This window comes from Zalophus californianus, chromosome 6 (genome assembly GCF_009762305.2).
Source record: "Zalophus californianus isolate mZalCal1 chromosome 6, mZalCal1.pri.v2, whole genome shotgun sequence".
Taxonomy (NCBI): Eukaryota; Metazoa; Chordata; class Mammalia; order Carnivora; family Otariidae; genus Zalophus; species Zalophus californianus.
The window spans coordinates 71,114,356-71,141,628 of NC_045600.1; the positions used below are offsets into that span (position 1 = coordinate 71,114,356).

Genomic DNA, 27,273 nt, shown 5'->3' on the forward strand with positions numbered 1-27,273 from the left:
TGCAGGCGACCCTTTCAGCAAAGCTCTCAGTTCACCCCCCTCTCTCCCTGGTGCCCCAGATGGTGGGGCCAGAAGAAGGACCACCAAAAAGCCTGGGCAAGGAGATGCCTCTTTATTGGTGCTGGAGCTGTTCCTGAGGAGGTCGGGCCTTGAGACCCTCAAGAGGATCCTTGCCCTCAGCTACTTCCTCCTGCGAGGGATACTTTGTCCCAAGGGCACCTCTTCCATCAGCTTCTGCAGAAAGAGAGAGAAAATGATCACACTGGAGGCCTAGAGCTCAGACGCAGGCTGGACAGGGGACTTCTAGGGCGTGGGTCAGAGGTGAGGCTGGGGGGAGGCTTTACCTGTAATAGGCGGGCGTGGTAGGCGGGTGCGTCCTCTCCGGCCACTGGCTGAGGGCGTGCGTGCAGATAGCGCTCAGCAGCTGTTTCCAGCTCCTCTACCTCATACAGGGTGGCTGGGTCCAGTGAGTGGGCATTAATGAGGCTCACAAGATATTCTTTGTAGTGTGCCCTGGGAAGATGACAGGGTATTTGTTCTTCCATCTGGCTAATATTAAGCGAGTGTGCCCAGCACCTTGCCGGGCACTGGCATACTCAGACGAACAAGACTGACTACTCTTGCCACTTGCACTGGTAGGCACACACTCCTTGTGCACCACCTAGCTACGCACTTGCCCAGAGAGCTCCCCTCCCACTTCCCCTGCAGGACCCACCACTCCCGCAGACCCCCTTTACTCCCCAGGTGCACCCTCCCCAACACCATGCTCCATGCTGTGCCTGACACTCACTGGCAGAGCCCAGCATGGCCAGCAGGAGTCTCCTTGCCACAAGCTTCATCCCGGAACCCATTAGGAACCTCCTTCTGCTCCATCACTCGGCAGCCACCTAAGGATAAGGGAAGGAAGGGACCCTTGTGTTGGAAGGAGGTCACTAACCACAAAGCCCCCAGAGAGCTGGGATATCAACGGAGGCAGGCGAGGCAGCCTCCAGGGAGGGGACTTGCTCTAACGATGCTGGGGGTCAGAGGGGCGTGGGAACTTAGAGAAACCATCGTGGCAGACCAACTCTGATACAGAAGCAGGGGCCTTGCTGGCCCTGTTTTTATCCAAGCTTGCTTTTGGTCCGTAATCTCTACTCTTTCTCTTTATGGTCACATACTCTCTTGAGACAACTCTTTTGGCTGTGATTTAGCTCGTGCCTAGTTAACTTACTCTGGGAAGGTCTTACCTTATGGTAATAAGGGGTGGGGCAGATTAGAACCATAGGTAACCTCTTTCTATTGCCCTCACGGGATCTAAAACACTGCAACTAGCAAGTCTCGTTACTGAGTTAGCGAGTCATTATCCCTTGGCAAGGGGAGAAGGAAATTAGGATCAAGCGCCAGGTGCTTCAGTGTGGCCTCATGCAGAACAGCTGAGCTGCAAAGTAGGCGTATTATTCCCACGTCACAGAGGAAGAAAGTAGGCCCAGAGAGGTTAATTTGCCCAGAAGCACACAAGTCAGCACAGGCCGAGCTCTGACCACACACCCAAGCCTCCCCCTTACCCACAACACAGTGGGAGCCCAGCCCGCCCTCACCCCTTCTCCCAGGCTTGTCTCAACACTCACCGCCAGGAACCGCCCGGGCCCCTGCTGGGGGCTCTGTGTTGAACATGACATTATTGTCCTGAGGAGGGGCAGAAGGATGGGCGTTAGGTTCCCCTTGATGCCAGCTCTGCTGAACTGCCCAGCAGGGAGCCTTTCCTTTCTTGCCACCCGGGGCCCTGCCTCCTACCCTGGGCAATCTGCAAAACCAGCCAGGCTGGCCACCCCTGACCTGTAGCAGCTTCTGGAGCCGGAGAGCAGTCCAGTCCCGCAGGTAGAAGAGGCAGTCTCGTGGGTGGTGGCCATGCAGGGACTTTTTCACCCTGCAGTTAGGGTCTGGACATTTCTGGCGGAAACCCAGATGGGAGAGGGGAAGTTGGAGACGGTTGGGGTCCTGGCTTCTCAGAACCCCTGCATGAGGGGTCTAGGGATGGGGGAAGATGGAGATATTGGAGGGTCTGGAGCAAGCAGAAGGGGGGAGGGGACAGAGAGAGATGCTTTACACCCCACTGGCCTCCCCTTCTCCTCCCCTGGGCTACTCCTCCATGCCTCTGCCCCCCACCCGATGGCAGCCGCCCACCCTCCTGTCCCGTCCGCCCCATTCTCCGGGCTCACATTCTTGGCGTAAAAGGCATTGTAACAGCCACTGCAGAACTGATGGCGGCACTGGGTGCAGTGAAAGTGCATGCAGCCTCCTCGGGCCAGTGCATACGAGAACTTGCACTTGGGGCAGTCTGCAAAGGACAGCAGGTCAGGGCTGGGGCTGCCACCGCTCCACAAGGCCCTTAGGAAGAGAGCCGCGGGCAGTGACAAATAACCCAGCAAACAGGCCTTGAGGGCCACCCTTACCAATGCCATTCTCCTGGAGATACATGGCCAGGCCCTGGGCCTGGTATTCTGGGTCATTGGTGCGTTTCCAGTTCTGGAAATCCTCGCAGCTCCGGCCTCGGTGCTGCTCCTCCCACTGCAGGACGGGAAGCCAGCATCACCTGAAAACTCCACCCTGGGCCTTTCCTGAGGGCCCCGCCTCTCCTACCTAGTGGTCCCCGGCTTAGTTTGTGGCACTGTCGTTCACCATTTTGCTCCCATCTCGAACCGAGGGGCTAGCCTGCGTTCTTTCGCTTCCTCATACCAGCACATATTCACCAGCAGGTCTTCTGTCCACCCCCCAAGCCTATCTCAGCCCTGTCCCTTTTTTACATCCCTACTATGGCCCCGCTACTCCAGGCCAGGTCAGGTCTTGCCTCGGGTCCTGGTGTCTCTGCCTCTGCACCTGCTTGCCTGCAGTGCAAGCTCCACCCTGTGGCCAAGGTGCCTTGGAGAATGTAAGGCGGGCGGCTTCAAGAGCACTGGGAGTGTTCTAGTTTCGAGATTTAGTGGTAGGGTCTCAGGTGGTCATTTTATTACTATCATGTTTTGTAATATAGATGCCACTTTTTGGTATCTGATGTTAAACTTTTTAGAATATGTGCTGCCAAAGCGAGCACTCAAATATTAAACTTCTTAAAAGGCAAATGAGATAGTATCACCCCTTGCTTAGTCTTAGAATAAAAGGCAAATACCTTCCTCACTTGGCCTCAAGGCCTCTCCTGATCTGGCAGCTAGCTCCTCTCCGACCGCCTGCCACTCTCACCCTTGCTCTTGGGGCTCCAGCCACACAACACTTTTTCTGACTTTGGCCTTTCCATGTGTTGTTCTTTCTGTCCCGAATATCCTTTGCAAAGCTGGCTTCTTAACTTTCAGGCCTGAGCTTAAATTAAAAGGCCTGAGCTTAAATTAAACCATTTTAGAGAAGACTTGTCTGACTTCTCTATCCTAGGTAGGTCTGTTCTGTTACTCCTAATCTCCGATGCCTGTTTTCTTTATAGAACTTATGCCATGTGTACTTAGGCTCTCTCCCTCCCGCACCGCTTTTCCCTCCTTCCTCCTCACCTTTCCTTCCTTCCCTCCCTCCCTGCCCCTTCCTTCCTTCGTTACCTTACCTTTCACCCTCCGTCCCCCTCAGCCTCCCGGTCTCCCTCCGTCCCTCCCTCCTTTCCTGACTAGTCTGCAAGCTCCTTGGGCCCAGAGCTCATGTCTGTTCCGTGCTCCGGCATACCCCGAGTCTGACACAGACCTGCCAGTAGCTTAGCGAGTTCTTTCTGAAAATATGAATGTGCCTCACCTGGCGTTTACAGCGCACACAGAAGGTCTGGTGACACTGGGGACATGTTGCCTCCAGCTGCTCCCGTTCATATATGAAGCCAAAGGAGCACTGTGGGTGCAGGAGCATAAAGTTATCTGAGGACTGATGTGGCACCCTGCCCTCCCCCCACCCCCTCCAGTCAGCTCCCCTGCGCAGGCCACTTACCTGGGCACACCACAAGAACTTGGGGTCCCGCATGAGCACACCCTCAGTCAGCTTCTTGTGAAACAGTGCATAGGCATCTGGCTCCAGGCTCTCCCGAAGCTGGGGACAGGATGCAGAAGTGGTGGGTGGGCAGGGTTCCTGTTCAAAGCCCAGGGCACCCCGAGTCCTAGGGACTGCAGTACCTGGATGTCAAGGGTAGAGAAGTAGCTGAGCAGCTGTGTGTCATCGGTGAGGTCGGGGCGGCCACAGGCGGGGCACACCATGTCGGTGATGTGCTTCTCCTTCAAGGCGATGGTGAAGTGCTGGCGGAAGCAGTCAGGGCAGATGGTGCACTCACAGGAAGTCAGGGCCTGCATCTACAGGGTGAGGCAGGGAGAGGAGTGGGTCTAAAACCACAGCTGCCAGTCTGGGGAAGGGGCAGTAGCCAGGGGTCCACTGAGACACCCGGGTCTAATTAACGACTGGCCAAGGTAGCAACCTCCAACAAGTGTCTGGCAGGCAATCTAAATGTCTGAAGACAGTCACGGGAGAAAACAGACAATGGTGAGGCCTAAAGTAAACGGAAGAGCACCCTCCGAAGGCACTCACATTCAACTAAAAGCAAACAAACAAATAACATCTCTGAGCTGACAATACTATAGAGATGGAGAACAGACTAGTTGTTGTCAGGTGACAGGAGGAAGGGAAGAAAGTTGCAACTAGGGGTGCCTGGGTGCCTCAGTCAGTTAAGCGTCTGCCTTTGGCTCAGGTCATGATCCCAGGACCCTGGGATCAAGCCCCGCATCAGGCTCCCTGCTCAGCAGAGTCTGCTTCTCCCTCTCCCTCTGCAGTTCCCCTTGCTTGTGCTCTCTTGCTGTCTCTTGTCAAATAAAAATCTTAGAAAGAAAGAAAGAAAGAAAGTTGCAACTATAAAGGGGTTGCACCAGGGGGTTCCTCTGTGGTGATGGAACAATCCGTATTTTGGTGGTTCTGTGAACCTATATGCGGAATAAAACAGCACAGAGCCACACACACACATCCATGTGAAAAATGAACAAGGTCTGCAGTCTAGCTCACATTGTACCAGTGTTTTTTTTTTTTTTAAGATTTTATTTATTTATTCATGAGAGAGAGAGAGAGAGAGAGAGAAAGGCAGAGGCAGAGGAAGAAGCAGGTTCCCCGTGGAGCAGGGAGCCTGATGTGGGACTCGATCCCAGGACCCTGGGATCATGACCTGAGTCGAAGGCAGACGCTTAACCGTCTGAGCCACCCAGGTGCCCCCAATGTTTATTTCCTGGTCTTGATATTGTACAGTAATTACAGAAGATGCCACCATTGGGAGAAGGTGGGTAAAGAACACACAGGACTCTATACTATTTTTACAACTTCCTGAGAATCTACAATTATTTTAAAATAAAAAGTAGAGAACAAAACACAACATGTACAGAGCCAGCCTAACTAAATTGGACCGTATTTGGCCCAAGAACTGCCACTTCTGGCCTAGAGTAAGCAGAGGCTCAGGAGATAAGAGGGGCCTGCTCCTACCAACCGGATATTTGATGATGACGTTCAAGAATCCCTGGTCATTTTTTTGGTGGCTAAGGGTATTTGTGGTTATGTTTTCAAAGACTTTTACCTTTCAGAGATACATACTCAAGTATTTACAGACCGACTATATGATTCCTAAGATTTGCTTCAAAATAACTGTGTGTGTGTAGGCGGAATAAAGACTGGTGAAGCACTGATGACTACAGAAGCATGCTGATGAATACATGGGAGTTGGGGGAACCTGGACAAGGAAAGCTGACGTTTTGTGTTTGAAATGTTCCATAGTGGAGCAGTAAAAATAAGGTGGGGGAGGAGGTGGCCTATTCCTGCCCTCCCCTTCTCAGACACTGTCCGGGGCACATGGGCAACTGCAGGGTTCAAAAGACAGGGCCGACGGGGGCCTGGAGCGGAGCAGGGCCCAAAGGGAAGAGAGTCATCCTGAGGCCAGGTGCAGAGGGGGTGGGCTTACCCGGTTGCGTGGCAGGGCCCAGCCGCACACAGCACACTCCTGGGCAAGCAAGCGGCGCAGGAAGGCCCGGTCCTGGCTGTGCCTCACAGCTTCCACCACGTCCCCCAGTTCATAATTCCTGGGTGTCTCCTGCAGCAGGGCCAGCGCCAGCTCTGCCCGGCCCCAGCTGGGGAGCGCGTAGACTGCCAAAAGCCTTCTGACTAGACTCTGCAATGTGATTCAGGGCGAGGCGGGAGGAGTGGCTGTCAGACCCCAAGAATCCTACCCCTCAGCCTTCCCCCTGCTCCACCAAGTGGATTCTCCTCCCGGTACCTGCTTATCTGGCCCATCCCAGGAAGGGGTGGGATCAGGGCCCTTGTCCCAGAGGCGCTGATGGAAGGGCTCTAAGCGCTGGCGCTGGAGCTCTGTCAGGGCCCGGGCCACATCACCTCCATGTTGGAACAATGCTTGAAGAGACCCCTCTTCAGGCCCAAAGCCCAGGGACCGGAGCTCCTGCACCTGAGAGGTGGGGGTGGAGAGGAGCGGAGAGGGAAATGGCAAGCAAAAGACAGTGTGAGAGGCTCCGAGACCCACAGTCCTCAACCCTGCCCCCACCCCCACCCCGGCCAGCACAGCTGGTACCTTCCTCCGCCGGGCCCTCACACACTCTTCCACAGCTTCATCAACATTGCCGTGACGATCTAGCCAGGCTTTCCGGGCCTCCTGACAGGAAAAGGCACCCAGCCCTGGGTCCTGCTGTCCAGCCAGCTCGGCCACCATCTCCAGCACGTAGGGCAGCTCTGAGCGCAACCACTGCAGAGGCACCTCGGTGCCTGAGTACTGTAGAGCCGAGAAGACCTCCTCTGGACAGGCACCTGCAGCTTCCCCTTCCTAAGGCACAGTCCCACCCAGACAGATGGCCCATCAGGAAGGGCACCCTCCGCCTGAACCAAAATGCTGACAGTGGTTAGATGTATGGATCACGTGAGCAGCGCACAGTATGATATTTGTCATGTGGGAAGTGTTCACTTAATGAACACTTTAGTGCCACTAACAACGTCAAGTTTTACAAGAACTTGTATTAACCCACGGGGGCCTTTCCCTTCCCCCACTAGCTCAACCCTACCTCATCCCAGGCCTAAATCCTCACCCGGATCTTGGTCACTAGTTGGAGACCTTCCTCCCGCATCTTGTCTTGGCGCTGCTTCTCAGGGTCCCCACAGGAACTGGGCAGGGGGGCACTGAGGCGTCGTGGAGGCCCTGGCTCAGGGAGTCGCTCTTCCAGAGAGCTGGCATGGGGCCGGGGGGCGTGCTGCACTGGGATGGGGCTGCTGGTCCGGTTGCACATAGCACACACCCAGCCAGGGCCCGAGTTGCAGAAGGTACAGTGAATACAGTACCAGACTGGAGTCTGGGCAGAGGAGAGCAAAGTATCCCCCTGCTGGGAAGGCAAAAAGAATGATCCGATTGAAAGCTGGCTGAGGCTCAAGATGGAAAGATAGGGAGCTGGGGGGAAGACACAGAGTAACTGAAAGAAACAGGAAATGAGGAAGTAGAGAATGGCCTGTGGTAACAGGTGCAAATAAAGAGCCGGGAAGGCCGGGAATAGGTTACCTGAAGGGGCTGCAGGCAAATGCCAGTATCCCGAGAATCCACCACCAAGCTAGGAGGCTGAGCCAGCCGAGGTCGCTCACAGATGGCACATAACACAGCTGCTGCCTCATTCTCAAAGGTGCAGCTCTGGCAGGCCCAGCGACCCCGTGCAAGCTCAGATTCTAGGCCCCCAGCTCCTTGGGAACCCTCAATCCCTAGCCCCAACCCCTTACAGCCTCGGGGCCGATCACAGGCCACACAGAGCACTGCCCAAGATTCATTTAGCATTGCACAGGCAGCACAGTGCCAGGGCAGACGGGCATTTGTAGGATCAGGGGAAGCTTTCAAGGGAAGCACAAGAGAGCTGTCTCCCAAGGTCAGCACAGAGGTTGACTGGGTCCGTGATGGAACTGAGGCAGGTAAGCTGTAACAAAAGAGTAGAGATGGTCTGCTAAGGGAGCCCTGGTGCCTAGGTCCCTTATTCCCGGGCATCCCTCATTCTCTGTGGGACAACACAGACCCTGTCCTTCGTATATGTTGTTCTGTCTGGAACACTCCATACCCATGACCTGTTCAACGTTTACTATCTTAAAGTTCACATCTTGCTAATAGATATCCCTAATGTGGCCTGACCCATACTAGGGTCTTAGTGCTTAGAAATCCTACTGATTGGGTGCCTGGGTGGCTTAGTCGGTTAAGCATCTGCCTCTGGCTCAGGTCATGATCCCAGGGTCCTGGGATCGAGTCCTGCATCAGGCTCCCTGCTCCTCAGGGAGTCAGCTTCTCCCTCTGCCCCTCCTCCCACTGGTTCTCTCAATCTCTCTCTCGCTCAACTAAATAAATAAAATTTCTTTTTTTGTTGTTTATTATTATTAAGCGATTTATTATTAATCCTACTGTGCTGGGCGCCTGGGTGGCTCAGTTGGTTAAGCGACTGCCTTCGGCTCAGGTCATGATCCTGGAGTCCCGGGATCGAGTCCCATGTCGGGCTCCCTGCTCTGCGGGGAGTCTGCTTCTCCCTCTGACCGTCTTCCCTCTCGTGCTCTCTATCTCTCATTCTCTCTCTCAAATAAATAAATAAAATCTTTAAAAAAAAAAAAAAAAAAAAAAAAAATCCTACTGTGCTTTTTCTACATGAGTTTAATTTAGGATTAAATTAGTTCATACCATGTTACCTATCATACAGATATTTATTTATTTTTAATTAATCAATTAATTTATGTTAGTCACCATATAGTACTTCATTAGTTTTTGTTTTTGTTTAAGATTTTATTTTTTATTTATTTGACAGAGAGAGACACAGCGGAAGAGGGAACACAAGCACAGGGAGTGGGAGAGGGAGAAGCAGGCTTCCCGCTGAGGAGGGAGCCTGACGCAGGGCTCGATCCCAGGACCCTGGGATCATGACCTGAGCCAAAGGCAGACGCCTAAGGACTGAGCCACCCAGGCACCCCAGTACTTCATTAGTTTTTGATGTACTGTTCCCTGATTCATTGTTTGGTGTATAACACCCAGTGCTCATTACAACACGAGCCATCCTCAATACCCATCACCAGGCTAACCCATCCTCCCACCCCCCTCCCCTTAAATAAATAAAATCTTAACAAAAAAAAAAAAAAAAAGGAAAGAAAAAAATCCTACCAATTGAGCTGATCCTTTAGGCTAGGTTCCTCCTGTTCCTATCTATTTGCACAACATAATAATATATCTTGCTGTGACTGATACTTGCTTGATAGGTATGTCTGTGACCTTGTGGAGGGCAATAACTGGCTGCTTGTCTTACTTGGAACCGTCTTTAGCATAGAAACTAACATCCAGTAGATACTCAAGTCACTAAGTTCTCTCAACTTCACTCCTACCCAGAAGAGAAGATCTCTCACCTGGGGGTCAGGCGGGTGGCCTGGGCGGCCCCAGGCAGGGTCTGGCGGAGGTGATGGGCACGGGATGGGTGTCCATGGAATAGGCGATCACAAGCTGGGCATAAGGCCTGTTTACAGGTTGAACAGTGCAGTGTGCCAGGGGCAGAGCCACAGAGGAAGCAGGGCCCAGGAGTGGAGCCTGGAGAACAGGAGAGAAGAAAATTGAACATCTTTCTGAAAAAGACCAAGTTCCATATGAATTTGCAGTGGGAGGGTACAAATCACAGACTACTTTTCAACATATCCAGACCCAAGGAAACAATTTTAATTTCTTTTAAGAAGACAAGAAGATAAACAGAAGGGGGCCCCAAATTTCCATCAATATGGTCTACTAGAAACCGCCCCACCCCCATTACAGGATGAATAGTACCTGGGGCAGAGGGTGTGGTGAGGGGGCCAGGAGCAATCTCTCTCAGTAAGGGGGCAAACTCTGAGAGCTGCAGTATCTGAGAAGAAAAGGGCAGGGCAAGGGTTTGGGGACACACAGTCCCACAACCCCTGTCCCCTTTGGTCATCAGGTCTTAGAGCCCCATCCCTACCTTCCTTACATCATCCTCAACCTTGTCTTCCAGCAGCTGCTCTAGGGCTTGTTGTCTTGGGTGAGTATTCTGCAAACAAGGTAAGAAGAGTTCCCACCTGGAGTCCTAGGACAAGGCCCTCCCTCAAAGCCCTGGTCTCCCAACATCCACAGGAAGAACAGTATGGGAAGTTCCCAGGTCGCTATGGGGACTATGCCCACGGTTCAGCACCATGACGGTCCCCAGACTGCCTGTGGGAGTGAAGGTGGGCTCCCCAGACCTGGTATTTAAGTCCTCAGGACTAGAGACACTTCAGCATCTCACCTGTAACAGCAGGCTGAGCTCTGTCCGAAGCATCAGTACTTCCAGTGTGACTGTAGCTACTTGGTGCTCATCTGGCTCTTCCTGCCCCTCAGGGAAACTCAACCCATCTGGTTGCTCCTCTGTGTAGCCATACAATCGCAGAACGTCCCGGCCCCCCTACCACACATTCAAACCAGTCACCATCAACCAGGCCCCCTTCCCAAAAGGGCTGGACCCCCCTTCCCATTAAGCACAGCCTCCGGCCGTTTCTAACCAACGCCCCAGGCCAGGCCAAGTCCCCTCCTCCCATAAGGGGCCCAAGGGCTTCACCTGCACAGCATCCACCGTACTGCGAAAGACAGGGTTATTAAACTTGACCCCGCGCCAGTACCGGGGCCGCTGAGGGCTGAGGAGGTTGCGGCCATATTTCTCCAGGATGTTCAGGGCCGTGGACAGGGTGTTGAGGTAGTTTCGGGGCTGAGAGCAGTCAGAGAGCGCAGAGCTGTGAGCCCCGCCCTGGGCTCAGGTCCTCTGTCCCCCTCCCGAGCGGGGCCGGGCCTCACCTCCCCATGAACATTGCAGCGGACCAGGCGTGCGGCGTCCAGCTGCAGGTAGCGGGCTGCTGGAGGCAGGGATGTGACCAATAGCGGCCGGAGTTGCTCCATGGAAAACACCTGCCCGGAATCCTTCCTCAGGGCGCTCGCCAGCTCCTCGCGGGCCGCCAGGAAGGCCCGCTCCTCCTCCTCCCCCGGCATCCTGAGACAGGAGTCAACCCCAGCCCCGTCGCCCGCCGGGACCTGGCGCAGGCTGTGCGCGGCCTGAACGCCACCCCTCCCGCCTGGTGTCCGGCTTCGCGGCCCGACTCGGTCGGCGAAGCCGCCCCAGGTCACTCAGGCCACGGTCAGTCTCAGGCCCCGGGCCCCGCGCCAGGGTTAGCCGGGAACAGGAAGCACTAGCGAAGAGGGCGGGATTGCGACCTGGTTTCAGGGGAAGGGGAGGGCTTTAAGGCTAGGACAGGGTGGGGTCAGGAAACTAGGAGGCGTGACCAAGAGGGAAGCCAGGGCCCAGCCAATGAGAAGGACAAATGGTCCCTGGCTCCTCCCCCAGAGCCTCTGGGCCTTAAACGCCGAACTAGCGCTCTTCCCCGCCTTTCTCTAGGCTGGTTCCGCCTCTTTCCGGATGGCCCTAGGAGCGGGGTTACCTTTTTTCCCTCAAAGCCTTCTCTATTTAGATCAGTCGGCCTCGCTCCGGTCCCCACCGGGGAAGCCCCACTCTGCCGGGACTCAGCTTTGGCCGGTCTGGGCCCCTCAAGCGAGTCCTGCCCCTTCCCTAGTCGGTCTTGAAGGCAGGGCGCCCTCCCAGAGGGATCCCCCGAGACTGCTCCCTTCCATATTCCTACTAGACCTTCTCAGCCCCCGGCCCTCCCTCCCACTTCCACTCTGATCCCTCTCGAGCCCCTCCCTGCAGCCGAGCCTTCTAGGGGGAGCACCACCACTGAACGCCCCCTTTCCCACTTTCCTACCCTTCCCACCCACCCCTGGACTTTCCCGGGACCGCCCTGACCCCTCCCTAGAAGCCCCACCCCTTCTCCGAGGGACAGCCCCTATTCGGTAGCCGCGGTCCCACTTTTATCCTAGCCCCTCCCTCGGACAAGCCCCTGGGCCTGTGACCGAGTCCGCACCGCCTCTACTAGTCGCAGCAGGCCGAGAATGACTGAGGGGCTGCCTACGGTTTGCGGCCTGCCAGAGGGAGGGGGCAAAGAAGGAAGGGGGCGGGGCTGAGGGGGGCGGGCCTGGACGTGGGGAGTGAAAGCGAAAGGCCAGGCAGCGAGCCGGGAGACCGGAGATCTTGCAACTGGAGCAGCATGGCCAAGCCTAGTGGGGTGCGCCTGAGCGGCGAAGCCCGCAAACAGGTAATGGGGGATCGGGAGGCCAGGAAAGGGCCGGGGAGCCCTCCTGGCTGGAGGCCAGGCTGGGTACTCCAGGGGACCAAGGCCGTGCCGGAGAACTCCCCCAACCTCTCCTTAGTGCTTTCACTTCTGCCGTTGGATTCCCAGATTCCTGCCCTCTGGCCAGTCTCTGTACTGAGCCTGAGCTTCCAGGGAAATCTGGCTTGTGGTAGGAAAGGCCTGAGCCAAGTTGGAGGGCATCCCTTTGTGGGTGGGATCTTACTCTTGACTACTGAGACCCTTAACCAACATCCGGGTTCTGCTCTCTGTGCAGGTGGATGTCTTCAGGCAAAATCTTTTCCAGGAGGTAAGTCTTCTAGATTCAAGCGATTTGACTCGGAATCTTAGACCAATACTTGAGGGCTGCAACCTCTCAGAGTGACCCCCAAACCCACCCTCGGCCCTACTTCCCTTATCAAACCTTCACCCAAGGCTCCTAATTATTGATCTCTACCTTTAATTTGCCGCCTCTTAATATTCTCTCCACCTCGGCCGCTTCTTCTCCCCTCTTTTGGTGTGGAGGGAAAAGCTGTGGCCCCAAAGTCCTAACTTTGGTTCTGCCACTTCCCAGCTTGGGCAAGTCCCTTCACTTCTCATGGCTTCAATTTCCTTATTTGTAAGTATTGGAGTCAATCATTTACAAGGGCCCTTCCAGTGCTACTTCTCAGACACCTCTGGAGCGTCTTCTGAGATTCCCCACCCTTGCAATGTTACCCACAGGCAGAGGAGTTCCTCTACAGTTTCTTGCCACAGAAAATCGTACACCTGAATCAGCTCTTGCAAGTGAGTAGTATGGGCCCCTCCCACCCCATCCCAAGGCCTCTGTCCTCTCCACCCACCCCCTCTAGATAACAACTGGGCTCAGCATGCAGAGAACAGTTATGAGTGGTGGACTGGAATTGTTGGGATGGCGTGAGGCCTGAGCCTAGGCAGAGGGTTGGGTGGGCTGTGTGGAGGGAAGGCTGTGACTCAGAATGAGGGGAATAGGCTGGGCAGCCACTGACAGTGAGCTCTGTGCAGGAGGACTCCCTCAATGTTGCTGACCTGACCTCTCTCCGGGCGCCACTGGACATCCCCATCCCAGACCCCCCACCCAAGGATGATGAGGTGAGGCACTCGGGGTGCAGGGCTCAGACCATAAACCAGGTGGAGATGATGGCCCTCCAGCCTCCAAGACTTTTCTAAAGGCACTGTCCCCCTTTTTACCTTAGATGGAAACAGATAAGCAGGAAAAGAAAGAAGGTAAGAGAGGAAGGGGTGGCTAGGGAAGAGGAAACGGCACAGTGCCTACTGGATGAGGAGGGGCCTGAATGCCCTCTTTTTCACAGTTCCCAAGTGTGGCTTTCTCCCTGGAAATGAGAAGGTTCTTGTCCTCCTTGCCCTGGTTAAGCCAGAAGTCTGGACTCTCAAAGAAAAATGCATTCTGGTAAGCCTGGGAACTGCGAGAAAGAGAAAGGGAAGACTAGCCAGGCCCGGCCCTGGTCTCCTTGAGAGATGCAAGTCCTTCATTCAAGGACCTATTTCTGACATAGGAAACTTCCTCTGTGCTTTGGGTTTCAATACCTTGTGTTCTCATTCTGCTAGACCTCTGATATCACAGTGGTATCCCTGTGTAATCAGAGACTGTGCTGTATCCACCTCCATAGTGTCAGAACCCACCTCTGTACCAGGTACATAGTGCAGGTGTTGTGCCGTCATGAGTTGGTTTAAGAGCTTGGGCCCTAGAGACTGCTTGGGCTCAAATTCTGACTCCATCACTTACCTCGCTGGTTACCTTAAGTAAGTTTCTTGGACACTCTGTGACTCAGTTTTTTCATTTATTGAGTGGGTACAATAAAAATATGTATCTTGAAAAACTGCTGTGAGGATTAAATGAGATATATATGTAGCACAGTGTCTGGCACTTAATAAATCCTCAATTAGGGGTGTCTGGGTGGCTCAGTCAGCTAAAGCGTCTGCCTTTGGCTCAGGGTCCTGAGATTGAGCCCCAAGTCGGGCTCCCTGCTTGGTGGGGAGCATGCTTCTCCCCGTCCCTCTGCTGCTCCCCCTGCTTGTGCTCGCTCGCTCTCAAGTAAATAAATAAACCTTGAAAATAAATAAATAAATATAGCTGTTATTAGGAAGTGGCAGTAAAAGGAAAAACCCAGTAAGTTTGTTGAATGATTCCTACATGATCATAATTTAGGTGATCACCTGGATCCAGCACCTGATCCCCAAGATTGAGGATGGAAATGACTTTGGGGTGGCAATCCAGGTAAGAAAAGGGTGTATGAGGACATTGAGAGCAGGGAGAGACTTGGGGAGTGAGACATAGGAACTAGATATGACCTGGGAGGAGGAGGAAGGTGGTGGGTGAAGGAGGGAGGAGATGAAGTGTTTTTCTTGCCTCCCATCTCTCTCTCTTTTTTTTAATCACAGGAGAAGGTGCTGGAGAGGGTAAATGCAGTCAAGACAAAAGTAGAAGCCTTCCAGACAACCATTTCCAAGTGAGGGCAGCTGGAGGGCCAGCACGGGTGTGCTGCAGGGACATTTCCTTGGGATTCCCAAAGCTGGGCAGTCCCATCAGGACAATGGGGGGCTCTGGGAAGGATCTGAGGGAGTATCTCTCTCTCACTACCTGTTCCTGTGTTTATTCCCTTGCTTTTGGCAGGTACTTCTCAGAACGCGGGGATGCTGTGGCCAAGGCCTCTAAGGAGACTCATGTAGTGAGTAGATAGTCACCAGGCTTTTAGCTGAGGCTGGCTGGGGTTGGGGCAAGGAAGAGGGGCTAGAGGTCTTCCTTGTCTGTTTTCTGACTTTCCCAATGTGGAAAATACTAAGCCAAGAGCATTGGCTAAAAAACTGATTTGGGCTTCAAAAACCTTGACCCCTTTCTCGGCTTGATCCTGTGGGATTCCATTTCTTAGTGCTGAGAAGGGGCTCATCCTCAAGTTACCTATTTCCTATATGAGGAAACCAGATTAATGTCCCAACCTCCCATGGGGCTGACTCAGCTTTGCCTCCCACATCCCAGATGGATTATCGGGCCCTGGTGCATGAGCGAGATGAGGCAGCCTATGGGGAGCTCAGGGCCATGGTGCTGGACCTGAGGGCCTTCTATGTGAGTGTGGAGTAAGCCCCTATGGGAGATGGTTGAGGGGGATGGGGGAGAAGCCAAGAACCTAACTGCCACCCTTCTGGCCTTCTTCCAGGCTGAGCTTTATCATATCATCAGCAGCAACCTAGAGAAAATCATCAACCCAAAGGGTGAAGAGAAGCCGTCTATGTACTAGTCGAGGGCCAGAAAAACAAAATAATAATAATAATAAATGACCTATGCTTTGTGTGAATTATCTCCAGTGTGTGTCATTCATTCAGAAGGCATTTATTGAGTGTCACCTATGTCCAGACACCGAATGTGAATGTGGCTGCAGGAAAGAGAAAGGATGCCATGAAGCCAAAGATGAATGGGAAACCCATCCTGTTCTTAAGAAGTCATCCTAAAGAACAGGGTGGAAATTGTGACATGTCGTGACAGCCATATAGATAGCCTGTATTTGGGGATTTCGCAAGATTATTTCAAACATCTGGGGGGCTCGTGAGTGCTTCCTGGAAGAAGTGGCACTTGCAGAGACCCCTTATAGGAATAATCAGGCCTTGGACTGAAAGCTGAGCAAGGAGAAAGCTCCAGGGCTGAGATCAGGGAAAGAAGAAAGAACAACACTCATCATCAGCTCAGTGCAAGCCTGGAGAGGGAGTGAGTTTTCCCTGGCAGAATTATGGGTGAATGGTGGGACTCCTCAAGAGCTGACAAGGGAAAAAACGCTCCCAAGGCATTATGTTGAAGGAAATTATACCGCAGGACATTAAGGGAAGGATGGGTCTGTAAATTTTGTCCTCTTTCCCCCTCCTTCAGCCAATTAACGCCTTTATTTCTGCAGAGACTACATTAAGGAAACCAAGGGCCAGATATCCTGTAGTGGCAAAGGTAACACGGCTCATCAGTGACGGAGCTGGCCTAGAGTACGAATCCACTCATTCCATAGTAGGAGCAAGGCAGTGCGCTAGTGTCCAGGTTCGGAGATCGAGCGCTCTGGGACACCCCACGCGCAGCGCGCGCTCCACCCTGCTGGCTTTGCTGGGCCTGCGGGGGCGGGCGGCACAGGTATCAGACGAAGCCATCCTGCAATCCGGGACCGAAGTCGAGTAGCCTAGCCAATCAGCGTGCAGGCGGTTCTCTTTAGTTTTCAGTTGTGGGTTCTTTCCAGTTCGCGGGAGACAAAGGCGGGGCAAGGTCTGGACGCGGCCGATGATTGGGCAAAATGAGAACCTTTAAGCCTATCAAAGAGCACCACGTGGGCGGGACTCCAGAAGCCGGTGCTGCTTACCGCAGCCGGCCGGGAGTCCCCCAGACCCGCGAGGATCTGCGGCCGCCCTTTGGGGGCGGGCGGAGGCGGAGTTCGGCGCTGCAGCATGCAATCCGGACAGTCTGCGTTCTGGGCCAGGTGGGGGCCGGGCGCCGGGACCCAGGTCCCCGGGAGCCGGCGGGCTGCCTTCGCGCCGAGTCAGCGTCACTGCCGAATCTAAGTGAGGGGGCAGAGGGAAGGGCCAAGGAAGGCGCCGGGGAGGGAGCTTCGCCTTCGCGCTGGGGCCCAGCTGGCTATGGGGGAGGTGGAGATCTCGGCCCGGGCCTACGTGAAGATGTGTCTGCACGCCGCCCGGTACCCGCACGCCGCCGTCAACGGGCTGTTGCTGGCGCCCGCTCCGCGGTCGGGAGAATGTCTGTGTCTCACCGACTGTGTGCCCCTGTTCCACAGCCATCTGGCCCTGTCCGTCATGCTGGAGGTCGCTCTCAACCAGGTGCCGCCGCTGGACGCCCACCGACCACCGCGAAACCCCCTAACACCCCTAGCCCAAGCCCATCCCCGGTCTCTTGGCAGCAGTGCGCACCTACAGGGCGGGCGGCACGATTGAGTTTCTGATGGCCCCTTTCCCACGGCAGGTGGATGTGTGGGGCGCGCAGGCCGGTCTGGTAGTGGCTGGGTACTATCATGCCAATGCAGCTCTGGACGACCAGAGGTGAGTGGAGTAGCCAGAGGCAGAAGGCTAAGGGTTCTGGGATGGGGGATCAAGAGAACTCTTGGTCATTCCTTCCATCTTTCCTTCGTCAAATGCTTAGGAACGGACTACCAGGCACTAGGCTGGGTACTGGAGTGAGGGAATATAAAGAAATATGAAGGAGCTCCCTGGAGGAGCTGTGGTGGGGGTGGGGAGCATAGCTGTGTATCAATAACAGGCTGACACTTGACTTTAACTGAGGTGACCCCCGCCAAGTGCTGAAAGAACACAGAGGAAGCCCAACCAGCAACTTTGGGGGAAAAAAAAGGAAATGTCCTTATATATAGAAAAAGTTATCTACTTACGTATTAATCATGTATCTGGGTCAAATTATACAGGTTTATAATTTGCTTTTCTCACCTCACTTAGTAAATATTTGCCATTTTTCCCTCTCTACACTAAGATTTACCTTATCCTACCAGCTATATAGTATGAGTATGGAAGTACGATGATTTATTTAATGCCTTAAACATTGATATTGTTTCCCATTTTTTGTTAATACAGACACTGTCCAATTATTACAGTAAATTATTTATAAGTGGAATTTCTAGGTCAGCATATACTCTTTAAATTTGGGTGGTTATGCCAAATTACCCTCCCAAAAGATCACCTTTGATCTCCACCTTGACCAGCAATCTGAGCACCTGTTTTCCACTGCACTCAAGCATTAAGCAGTTGTGTATGAAGCTTCAAAGCAGGCCTGACCCCCCAGACCCCGCTACAGGGAAAGGCCACCACTGCGCCATCATCTAGGAGACCTGGGAGGTCCAGCTCAGATGGACAGGGTCTACCCAAGGCCAGCTCCTCATTCCTCTGATCTTCCCTCTATACAGCGCTGGGCCTCTGGCCTTGAAAATCGCTGGGCGGATTGCAGAATTCTTCCCTGGTGCAGTCCTTATTATGGTGAGGTTTGGGTTTCAGGGTGGGGAGTTGGTGAGAAAGTAGGGAGATCCTTGAAACCCTCACCAGACCTTCCTTGTCCGCACAGTTGGATAATCAGAAACTGGTGCCTCAGCCTCATGTGCCCCCTGTCATCGTCCTGGAAAACCATGGTCCCCGCTGGGTCCCCAAGGACAAGAACTTGTGAGTGCCCCACTCCCTTCACCTCTTCTTGGAAGCCCACAGCTCCTGGGCCTCCTCTGTCCTTGATCTTGCCCAAAGGGTCCTTCTGTAGATGCTAACCTCTGCCAAGTGTCTGGCCGCCTGCTGAGTTTGACCTTCATGGGGGTTATTATTTCAGAGTGATGTGGAGGGACTGGGAAGAGTCACGGCAGATGGTGGGAGCTCTACTGGAGGGCCGGGCCCACCAGCACCTTGTGGACTTTGACTGCCACCTTGACGACATCCGGCAGGACTGGACCAACCAGCAGCTGAACACCCGAATCACCCAATGGGTGGGTCCCACCAATGGAAATACCTGAGCCAGGGCTGGGGGGGTGGGAGGGGAAGGGTCAGGATCCAATAAAGAGACTTGGGTTGAAGGACAATAGTATGACTATTTATTGTGCCTGGGAGGCAAGGGGAGGGAGAAACCTCAAAAGGCTGAAGTTGGGGAAAGTCTGGAGTCCTCTGTAAAAGATAGGAAGGTCTCTGCTGGACCCATTACGGAATGAGAGAAGGTTCTCAATAGATCATTCCTTTTGTTTCTCCCCTGGGCTTCTTAAGCTTCTCGAAGTTCTTCAAGATGATGTCATATAACACAGCCTACAGGGCCAGAGAGGAGTGGGGGTCAGTCACAGGCCCCCAGTGGCTCCTGTGCCCCATTTCTAGCCTTATGGAGAGGCTAATTTCTGTGACCCTTCACCCCCAGCCTTTCAGGGAGTAGGTGGCCTAAGAAAGCTGCCTCTGTCCCCCACCCCCTTGCTTCCTCACATAAGCGTTGCGGATCTCCATGACCATCAACCGGATGTCTCGGTACTCTGCCTCATCCAGCTCGTGCACCAGCTGCCGATAATCACCCTGTGGGAGACTTGGGTCAGGTCTGACTTCAGATGTGTCCTTCCCCCACCATGCACCCTGACTTGGGCCTCACCTACCACGTGGGGCTGCTTGGCTGCTTTGGTCACAGCATCGCCCCGTTCAGAGAAATACCTGTAGGAAGTAGAAGAGTATGGAGTGGGAGAAGGAAGAGGGAGCCCAGGCCTCTGTCCAAGGTGAAGGCGGAGTGTGCATGCAGGTGTAGGTGGGCAGTCACTCACTTGGAGATTTGAGTGTGGAAGCCTTCCAGCTTGGTGTGAAGGGTGGTCATCAGCTCAAACACCTTCTCCTGGGGAAAGAATGCAAGGGGGAAAGTGGAAAGCAGCATGGACTGGAGCCGTAAGGAGGACAGAGGAGTGGGGTAGCACTCTCACCTGGACAGCCACTCCGAAATTGTTCCCATCCTCAATCCGAGGTATCTGCAGCTGCAACCAGGTGGTGACCTGGGAGGAGGGAAAGGCATCAAAGCCACAGCAGCTCCCAGCCTACTTCCCAGGTTCCTGGCCTCTGCTTCCCTGCCCACAATCGGGGGGAGGTATGCCAAGTCTGTCCCAAGCCCCAGGGCCTACAATTCTGGCTTCATTTGCTGTGCTCTCTCCTGCTGAGACCCGGCTGGTGCTAAGCCCTACCTGATGGGGACTAAGGAGGACAAAGGGTTAGGTCTGAAGCCTGGGGGTGGGAGTGGGAGGGCTCACCAGGTTGAGCTGCTCAATGACATCCTTGATCTCAGGCTTTAGACGCTGAAGGAGGACCACGATCTTCTCATTGCAGTTCACTGGGCCACAGGGAGGACCTAGGCAGTGGGCAACGGGTCAGTCACCAGGCTGGGACTGTGTGAGGGCAGGGAAGAGCAATCCCTGGGGAAGAGCTCCTAGGAGGTGAGACTCAAGTCCATTCATGGTGGTACCTTTGTCTTCGTCTTCCCCTTTCTTCTTTTCATCTTTGTCTTCCTTCTGCAGGGAGAGAGGGGCTCTTGGCAGTCAGGCCTAAGGTTGATTTTTCCCATGATTGGGTCCCTCCTCCCAGCTCTTCCCGGCTTGCCTCCTGCTGTTTCTTCCGTTCCTCTTTCTCTTTCTCCTTGACTGGATCAGGCACTGGGATGTCCAACGGGGCCTTCAGATTGCTCAGGTCGGCTTCGTTGAGAGCCGGCTCCTGGTGCAGGGTGGGAGGAGAGCTAGAGGCAAAGGCATCCCTCTCGCCTCACTCTCATGGCTCCCCAGACTCCCCCCTTGACCCCTACTCTCTAGCTTTCTGCTGCCCCCAGTACCTTTAAAAATGCATCCAACTCAGAAATCTTCTTGGGGAAGTAGCTCCCCAGCAGGTTCTCTGTCTGTGAGGTGGGGGTGGGGGAAGATGGGGGTCAGAATCACATGTTCTTCCCGGCAGTGAAGCAGGGCTGCCACTGCCCAGCAGGGAAGGGTTGAGCCCTGGGAGTTAGGTAGGAGTGGGGTGTTCATGGGGCAGGTCTTACCTTGGTACACAGGTCTTCACGGAACACGTCCACCTGTGGGACACAGGCAGCCCTTCACACACCTGGCTTTATGGCCAGTTTATATGAGGACTGTTCCCTTAGGGTTGTGTAGGGCCTGACCTGGGGAAGGGTGGAATGCATCCCGTGGGGTTGGGGGGAGTGAAGTGAATCCCCGTGGGGCTGGATTTGGGGGATGAGAACATTTCTGGCGGTGAAGGGCGAATGATCCAAGTGAGTACAGATCCCTCGGGTCTCCTGGGCTGTACAAGAAGGGGTGTAAGAGCCTCTGCGACTGGGGCAGGGACAGCGCACCCGGTGGAGTGGGCCGGGGGCCCTCCCGTGGGAAAGGCCATGAGGTGGCGGGGCAGCTCCGGCACCCCGTCTGTGTGTGGCCCCGGGCCCCGCGCCAGTGGACTTCCCCTCCACGCCAGCTCTCCGCTTCACCGCACCCCGCTGAACCTCGACCGCCTGGCCTCTCCCGGCACGCGGACCTCGCCTGTCTCCCCCGGCCAGGGCGCAGGTGCTCCTGGCACCGAGGCTCACGTGGGCTCCGATTGACCACTACCCCGACCCGCGATTGGGGCCGGGGGGGGGGGGGGGCGGGGCGGGTCACGGACGCCTGCAGCCTCTCGGAGCCACGCCTCCCTAATGGGCCCCTCCTCGAACCCGCAGCGCTCACCTTGGCTTGGGCTTCAGGCTGGACCCTAAGTGTGGCCATGGCCGGGGCGGGGGGCCTAGCGCCGCACGAGAAGCGGTGTACCGGGAAGAGAAAGCGAAAGCAGCGCTTGCCACCCGCACGGCCTTCCTGGGTAGCCGGGGAGCCGAGGTACTGGAGGGGGCGGGGCCAGAGCCGGAGAGGAGTGGGCGGAGGGCGGCAGCCGCGGCCGGGCTCCCCCTGGAGGCCGAAAGGAGCGCTGCCACCGCCTCCTCCGCCGGGCTGCGGGTCCCAGCCTGCCTCCCCCTCCCCGCCCTGCTCCCGAAGCCCTGCCTCTCTCTCCCCGCCTCCTCGCTTCCCGCCTTCGGTCTCGCAGCCTACTGCTAGCCTCCCCACGCACCGCGGGCCCGCCTCCCCGCCTCCCGGAGCCCATAGGTCGGCCACCCGGCCAGGGCCCGCGTCCCATCTCCCTGCCTCCAGACTCCTCTGGTTCTCTTCTGTCCCTGTTCGGCTTGGGACGGTGATAAGCCTTATCTGGCGCTCTTCCATCTTTTCTGGCCTCCCTTCCCTAGCCCTGGCTCCACGGGCATCGTCTGACCCATGTGGTGACATTCAGACGCTGTCACCACTCCAACCCAGGCCCGGGTCAGCTCCCTCCTGACCCATGTTGTGGACTACAACCCACCTATACTCTCCACACAGACCTCTGTCTGGCTTAAAGCTCTTTCTCAGTTTCCTGTTGACCTTAGAATGAAATCTAAAGGGCTTTCCTGGCCCAGAAGGCTTGCCTGGCCTGCCTGGCACCTGTTCTGCAACCTCACCTTCCATGCTTTCCCCCTTCCCTTACACTTGCAAATAGCTGGGCCTTCCATTGTTGCTTAAACCCGATCATACCTGTCCCAGGTACTTTGGCCTTACCGATCCCTTTGCGTGACACACCCTTTCCCTGCCTCGGGTTGTCATTAGGTTCTCAGCTTAGGTTCTCAGCTTAAATATCACCTCTCCAGAGGGAACTCTCTCCATCATCCTTTATAAAGTACCTCCCTGCCAAGTCTCTATTACAAACCAGCCTGTTGTAGTACATTCATAGCACTGGAGCTCTCTGATATTAGCCAGTTTATTTTGGGGGGATAGTGTGGTTTAGACCAGGGGTTGGCAAACTTTTTCTGTAAAAGGCCAGATAGTAAACATTTTAGGCTCTCGTGGGCCATATGGTGTCCGTAGTAACTACTCAACTCTGCCCTTAGAGCAGGTAAACAGCCATACCTAAATGAATTAGCAGGGCCAGGTTCCAGTAAAACTTTCTCTATGGACACTGGAATTTGAATTCTGTGTCATTTTCACATACCATGATATATTCTTTTTTTTTTTCAATCATTAAAAATGTAAAAACCAGGGCGCCTGGGTGGCTCAGTTGGTTAAGCGGCTGCCTTCGGCTCAGGTCATGATCCTGGAGTCCCGGGATCGAGTCCCACGTCGGGCTCCCTGCTCAGCGGGGAGTCTGCTTCTCCCTCTGACCCTCTTCCCTCTCATACTCTCTCTCACTCTCTCTCTCAAATAAATAAATAAAATCTTTAAAAAAAAAATGTAAAAACCTTTCTTAACTCTCAGGCCATACAAAATCTGGCCATAGGAGGGCTGTAGTTGCTGGTCCTCGGTTTAGAGCAAAATGGACCCTTATTGCCTGGGTTTATAATCCTGGCTTTGATATCTACTAGCTGTGAACAAGTCACTTAACCTCTGTGCCTCAGTTTTTAAAACTGTACAGTAGAAACGTTACCAAACCCACCTGATAGTGGTGTTGTTGTTATGAGGGCTTAATGTCTTGATTTATAGGAAGAGCTTAGAGACACTGAGAACGCTGCCTGAAACATAGTAAGCACAAGAGAAGTGTTTGCTGTTCTTTGTGAGTTTCTCATCTGCTTCCCCCATTAACCCATCAGCCCCCAAACAGCAGAAACCTTGTCTTCCTTATTCACAAGGCATGGAACTATGCTTGGCTCAATAAATACCTATTAAGGAAATGTGCCCAGACAGGCAGGCCCTTAAGGAAGGTGGAAGGGGGAATTCAGTGAAGGAGGCAGAAAAAAACAACCAACCAGGCTGGAGACAAAGCATCTGCTCAGCAGGAGTGCTGCCCATACGGACGGGCACTCTTACCTGCTCTAGCGTTGTGGGTCCTTGACATCCGAGCCCCCCAGAGAGCTTGAAGTCTGCAAGGACTGGGAGACTTGAAAGGACAGCAGGAAGGATGGAGAACAAGCAAAGAATGGCTGAGGGACGCATGAGAGACTGCCTGACTCCCTTCTTACCCTTCCCACCCTTTCTGAGTCCCCCCAACCAAATGATGAGCAGAGCCCGAGGTAGGCCAGGTTTGCCTTTATTTCTTTCAGTTATGCTTGCGGCTGGAGTGGGGCCGAGGAAAGAGCCCGTGGCCTGGGCTCCCTGGAGACCAGGGCTGATGATACCAGCTGCCATAGGTGAGGTACCAGGCAAAGGTGCCCACCGCAGCACCCACCACCTTGTGGGTGTACTGGTGGAAATAGATGACAGTACAGAGCAGCAAGAAGTTCCAGAGGCCCAGCAGCAGCACGTTGAGCAGGAAGACCAGGCGGAGGGGGGCCCCGGCTGGCAGCCCGTGGGCCAGATACTTGGCGAACACTGCGGCTTCCTCGGCCATGAGCAGGCAGCAGAAGGTGAGCAGGAAGGTGTGGGAGGAGACGGTGTAGCCCCGCCACTGGTGGCCAGCTGCCAGGCAGCTGCGGCGGTCAGGAAGCTCGTGCAGCAGCAGGCCTTGGGGCAGAGGCTCGAAGCAGGAGCCGGTCAGGTCCTCGATGAGCAGGAAGGCCCGGCCGGCCCCCCGCCACACTGCTGCCCCCACCACCAGCCGGCTCAGGTGCCGGGCGGTCACGGCCACACGCCGCGTAGCCAGGAACACCACCAGCAGCACGAAGCCCCCCAGGAAGGTGCATGTCCAGCCCCATGCCGAATTCACAAACTTTCTGTGGGCACAGAAGAAGGGAGGCTAGCTACTGAGACCCGCCTGCGCCCCATCTTCCACCCCATCTGTGTTCCCATCCCTGCTCTGTCCCCTGCCCTACATATCCTCACTGGTTCCCTTTCCTCCCCCTTCCTCCCCAGCCACTTAAACCTTGCTGTCTCCTTAGAGGCCCATTCAGCCTTCGAGAGCCATAGTTCCTCTTCAGCCCTGCTCCTGATTTCCCCTGGACCCCAGGACTCTGTTCCCCTCCCCCTCCTCCCAGTTTCTCCTCAACCTCTTAGCCTATTTTTAGCGTCCAGACTGGCAGCACGACAGAAACCTGGAGGAGGGAGCTCGGATCCCAGAGTGCAGGGAGCCAGCGCCCACAGCCTCCAGTGGACTCACATGTTGAAGAAGTTGCCGTGGCTGGCGAAAATAGTCCGAGGGTTGACATGGAACTGCAGAAGGGGCCCAAAGATGACCACTGCTGCCAACCAGGCATGGTAGAGGCGCCGTAAGCAGGGGCTGCCCAGGAAGCGGGCGGCCTGTTCACTTCCAAAGTACAGCAAGGCAGAAGCCACCCAGAGCAGCACCCTGACCAGGCAGCCCAGCAGTGCCTGGATTCGGGCCCCGGCCCCCAGCCCTGCCCCCACCACCGGCCCCCGCTCCATGTTCCCTCCCCTCCCCACTACCCGCTTGCTCTGCTGGGTAGCTGAGGAGGGGCTGATGGGGCCCCCCCCGGACAAGGACGGGCAGTGACAGGTGTGGCAGACACAGGGCAGAGCCCTGGTGGCAGCTGGCAGGCGGGGGAGAGGGGCGGGGGGCAGTAGGGGCCAGGGCGGAGGGCTGCCATGTCAGCAGGGTCCTAGCTTTGGTTGTGTGTCCTGACAGTGGCCTATGTCCTTTCCTTTTCGTCCTGTGTCCCCAGCTCCAACCATGTTCTAGTTCATGTTGGAGGCCCAGGCCTGCGGTTCAGTGTTTTGTCCACAGCCTGCCTGGGCCTGCCTGTCTGTCTGGTCAACCAGTCACCCCCACCCCACCCCAACCTGACCATGTTTGCTCCGCAGGGAAATCAGGGGTCACAGAGATTCAAACTAACCAAACCTTGGAAACCATTTAAAAAAAAATCTGTGTCTGCCTCATCATCAGTGTGATCCAACCCCTCTCCTAAATTCTGAGCACAAGAGCCCACCACTGCAGGATGCGCAAGATGACTGTGCATGGCGCCATGTCCAAGTTAGGCTGTGGGGAGCACACCAACAGGGGTATCCACTTGGGTGCACCATGACCGTAGGGCTTGACCCAGCCCCAGCCCCTGTCTGGTGTGAGGGACTCTGAGTGGCTCGTCTGGCCCTATGTAAACCATGGTGGTTATGCAATGCACAAGACATCAGATCTAAGATGGGACCATTCTTTGGTATGGTTATCATGACGGCCAAGAGATGAAATTCATGTGTCCTAGGGCGCCTGGGTGGCTCAGTTGGTTAAGTGTCTGCTCAGATCATGATCCCAGGGTCCTGGGATCGAGTCTCACATCGGGCTCCCTGCTCAGTGGGGATTCACTTGTAAATGTTGGATTGGGGATTTTTGTGTAAATTTTCTCAAATAAATGCTAGCAGAAACCAGAAAAAAAAAAAGTGCCTCTGCCACTCCCCCTTCCTATGTGTACACTCGCTCTGTCAAATAAATAAAATCTTAAAAAAAAAAAAAAAAGAAATTCAAGTGTCCTGTGGAAGGTGTATTGTATGAGAGATGGTGGTGGCCCAGGCTGGATTTTCCAGGACCCCAAAGATTAGGCTCACAGCCACGTGATGCGGGTGGGGGTGGGGGTGACCCGACAAGGAAAATCCCCAGCTTGGAGGCCATCAAAACCTGAGTTTGTGTCCTCCAACCAGTTGCCCTGGGTCCCAAGTCTCACATTGGCCTCCCAGTCTGACCCCTGGGGCTGGAGCCACAAGGCGGAGAGCAACCTACCCAAGGGATGTCCCTGTTATTCAATAACTGTTCTGAGATCCTTTTTTGTCATCCTTCCTCATTCCTCAGAACTGGTGGTGGGATTTCAGAGTACAGTGGAGGCCCACGAAGTAGTGAAAGGAATGAGCAAGCAAGTACACCTGGGGTCTGAACTGTGTGACTTTGGGAAAATCAACTAATCCTCCTTGGTCCTCAGTGCCCACATCCATAAACCGATCAAGATGGATTAATCAATCAGGTTCCTTCCAGATCCTAAAGCCCATACTTCAACATAGTTCCTGCTCATGGACCCTAACAGGAAGACCTATAGAACCCCTCACACATCTTTGACAAAAAAATTTTTTTAAAGATTTTATTCCTTTATTTGAGAGAAAGAGAGAGCATGAGTAGCAGGGAGGGGCAGGAGAGGGAGAAGCAGATTCCCTGCTGAGCAGGCTGGATCCCAGGACCCCAGGATCATGACCTGAGCCAAAGGCAGACGCTCAACTGACTGAGCCATCCAGGCGCCCGACAAAAAATTTTTCATTGTAATTTTAAATAGTTGCGCAGGACATAATTTCCAATGCATTCTCTCTCTCTCTTTCTTTTAAATATATCCAATGGAATCTAAATACTACAGTGATTATGTATCTTACCATTTTCCATTTTAAAAACGTGACAAGGGGCGCCTGGGTGGCTCAGTCGGTTAAGCGACTGCCTTCGGCTCAGGTATGGTCCCAACGTCCTGGGATGGAGCCCCACATCGGGCTCCCTGCTCTGCAGGAAGCCTGCTTCTCCCTCTCCCACTCCCCCTGCTTGTGTTCCCTCTCTTGCTGTGTCCTTCTCTGTCAAATAAATAAATAAAATCTTTAAAAAAAAAAGTGACAAGATCTTAATAGTCAGAAAGTATATTTCCATTAGACTTCCCCCATACAAGTTATCCTAATG

General features: G+C 54.5%; 5 protein-coding genes across 12 annotated transcripts; 2 read left to right on the top strand and 3 right to left on the bottom strand.

Annotated features, from left to right (window-relative positions):
- Nucleotides 1-91: 91 nt before the first annotated feature.
- On the bottom strand, nt 92-11,828 carry RNF31 (ring finger protein 31). 8 transcript variants are annotated; one of them, XM_027572628.1, is made up of 21 exons: nt 10,808-11,828; nt 10,575-10,721; nt 10,266-10,421; nt 9,972-10,031; nt 9,794-9,869; nt 9,385-9,562; nt 7,526-7,928; nt 7,062-7,352; nt 6,554-6,802; nt 6,245-6,430; nt 5,933-6,139; nt 4,119-4,292; nt 3,937-4,035; nt 3,751-3,840; nt 2,436-2,550; nt 2,202-2,320; nt 1,819-1,932; nt 1,611-1,668; nt 791-887; nt 345-513; nt 92-234 (listed from the first exon to the last, which is right to left on the bottom strand). In XM_027572628.1, the coding sequence occupies exons 1-21, from the start codon at nt 10,997-10,999 to the stop codon at nt 181-183; spliced, it is 3,234 nt and encodes a 1,077-aa protein (XP_027428429.1). In that variant the 5' UTR covers nt 11,000-11,828; the 3' UTR covers nt 92-180. The 8 variants fall into 8 exon arrangements, 7 of the variants coding, with proteins under 7 accessions (XP_027428429.1, XP_027428427.1, XP_027428426.1 ...); XM_027572626.1 differs by having other exon boundaries at nt 9,963-10,031; XM_027572625.2 differs by having other exon boundaries at nt 1,819-2,010; nt 10,808-11,276.
- Nucleotides 11,829-12,029: 201 nt separating this feature from the next.
- PSME2 (proteasome activator subunit 2) lies at nt 12,030-15,525 on the top strand. The gene is made up of 11 exons (XM_027572661.1): nt 12,030-12,156; nt 12,467-12,499; nt 12,913-12,975; nt 13,213-13,299; nt 13,404-13,434; nt 13,521-13,618; nt 14,378-14,446; nt 14,611-14,678; nt 14,843-14,897; nt 15,206-15,292; nt 15,384-15,525. The coding sequence occupies exons 1-11, from the start codon at nt 12,109-12,111 to the stop codon at nt 15,462-15,464; spliced, it is 720 nt and encodes a 239-aa protein (XP_027428462.1). The 5' UTR covers nt 12,030-12,108; the 3' UTR covers nt 15,465-15,525.
- A 968-nt stretch (nt 15,526-16,493) lies between these two features.
- Nucleotides 16,494-18,770, top strand: EMC9 (ER membrane protein complex subunit 9). Its single transcript, XM_027572266.1, is given in 6 exon segments — nt 16,494-16,804; nt 16,806-17,031; nt 17,174-17,250; nt 18,123-18,192; nt 18,278-18,372; nt 18,530-18,770. Coding segments are annotated over 6 exon segments (960 nt in total). The 3' UTR covers nt 18,711-18,770.
- PSME1 (proteasome activator subunit 1) lies at nt 18,766-21,598 on the bottom strand. Its single transcript, XM_027572267.1, has 11 exons — nt 21,417-21,598; nt 20,738-20,770; nt 20,534-20,596; nt 20,308-20,418; nt 20,174-20,219; nt 19,962-20,059; nt 19,641-19,709; nt 19,488-19,555; nt 19,326-19,380; nt 19,162-19,248; nt 18,766-18,993 (listed from the first exon to the last, which is right to left on the bottom strand). The coding sequence occupies exons 1-11, from the start codon at nt 21,453-21,455 to the stop codon at nt 18,913-18,915; spliced, it is 750 nt and encodes a 249-aa protein (XP_027428068.1). The 5' UTR covers nt 21,456-21,598; the 3' UTR covers nt 18,766-18,912.
- A 2,158-nt stretch (nt 21,599-23,756) lies between these two features.
- Nucleotides 23,757-26,994, bottom strand: FITM1 (fat storage inducing transmembrane protein 1). Its single transcript, XM_027571252.1, has 2 exons — nt 24,778-26,994; nt 23,757-24,394 (listed from the first exon to the last, which is right to left on the bottom strand). The coding sequence occupies exons 1-2, from the start codon at nt 25,041-25,043 to the stop codon at nt 23,782-23,784; spliced, it is 879 nt and encodes a 292-aa protein (XP_027427053.1). The 5' UTR covers nt 25,044-26,994; the 3' UTR covers nt 23,757-23,781.
- Nucleotides 26,995-27,273: the final 279 nt, after the last annotated feature.

Excerpts from the sequence above, each read along its gene's own strand:
- RNF31 (XM_027572623.2), bottom strand. The coding sequence starts at position 10,999 with ATGCCGGGGGAGGAGGAGGAGCGGGCCTTCCTGGCGGCCCGCGAGGAG. Across the intron at positions 10,422-10,574 it reads GTACGGTGGATGCTGTGCAG|GGGGGCCGGGACGTTCTGCG; the intron begins GTGAAGCCCTTG and ends AATGTGTGGTAG. Across the intron at positions 6,140-6,244 it reads GGGATGGGCCAGATAAGCAG|AGTCTAGTCAGAAGGCTTTT; the intron begins GTACCGGGAGGA and ends ATCACATTGCAG.
- PSME2 (XM_027572661.1), top strand. The coding sequence starts at position 12,109 with ATGGCCAAGCCTAGTGGGGTGCGCCTGAGCGGCGAAGCCCGCAAACAG. Across the intron at positions 12,157-12,466 it reads GCGGCGAAGCCCGCAAACAG|GTGGATGTCTTCAGGCAAAA; the intron begins GTAATGGGGGAT and ends CTCTCTGTGCAG. Across the intron at positions 14,679-14,842 it reads TTCCAGACAACCATTTCCAA|GTACTTCTCAGAACGCGGGG; the intron begins GTGAGGGCAGCT and ends TGCTTTTGGCAG.
- PSME1 (XM_027572267.1), bottom strand. The coding sequence starts at position 21,455 with ATGGCCACACTTAGGGTCCAGCCTGAAGCCCAAGCCAAG. Across the intron at positions 19,556-19,640 it reads ATTTCGGAGTGGCTGTCCAG|GAGAAGGTGTTTGAGCTGAT; the intron begins GTGAGAGTGCTA and ends TTCTTTCCCCAG. Across the intron at positions 19,249-19,325 it reads CAGCCAAGCAGCCCCACGTG|GGTGATTATCGGCAGCTGGT; the intron begins GTAGGTGAGGCC and ends AGTCTCCCACAG.
- FITM1 (XM_027571252.1), bottom strand. The coding sequence starts at position 25,043 with ATGGAGCGGGGGCCGGTGGTGGGGGCAGGGCTGGGGGCCGGGGCCCGA. Across the intron at positions 24,395-24,777 it reads CACGGCAACTTCTTCAACAT|AAAGTTTGTGAATTCGGCAT; the intron begins GTGAGTCCACTG and ends CTGTGCCCACAG.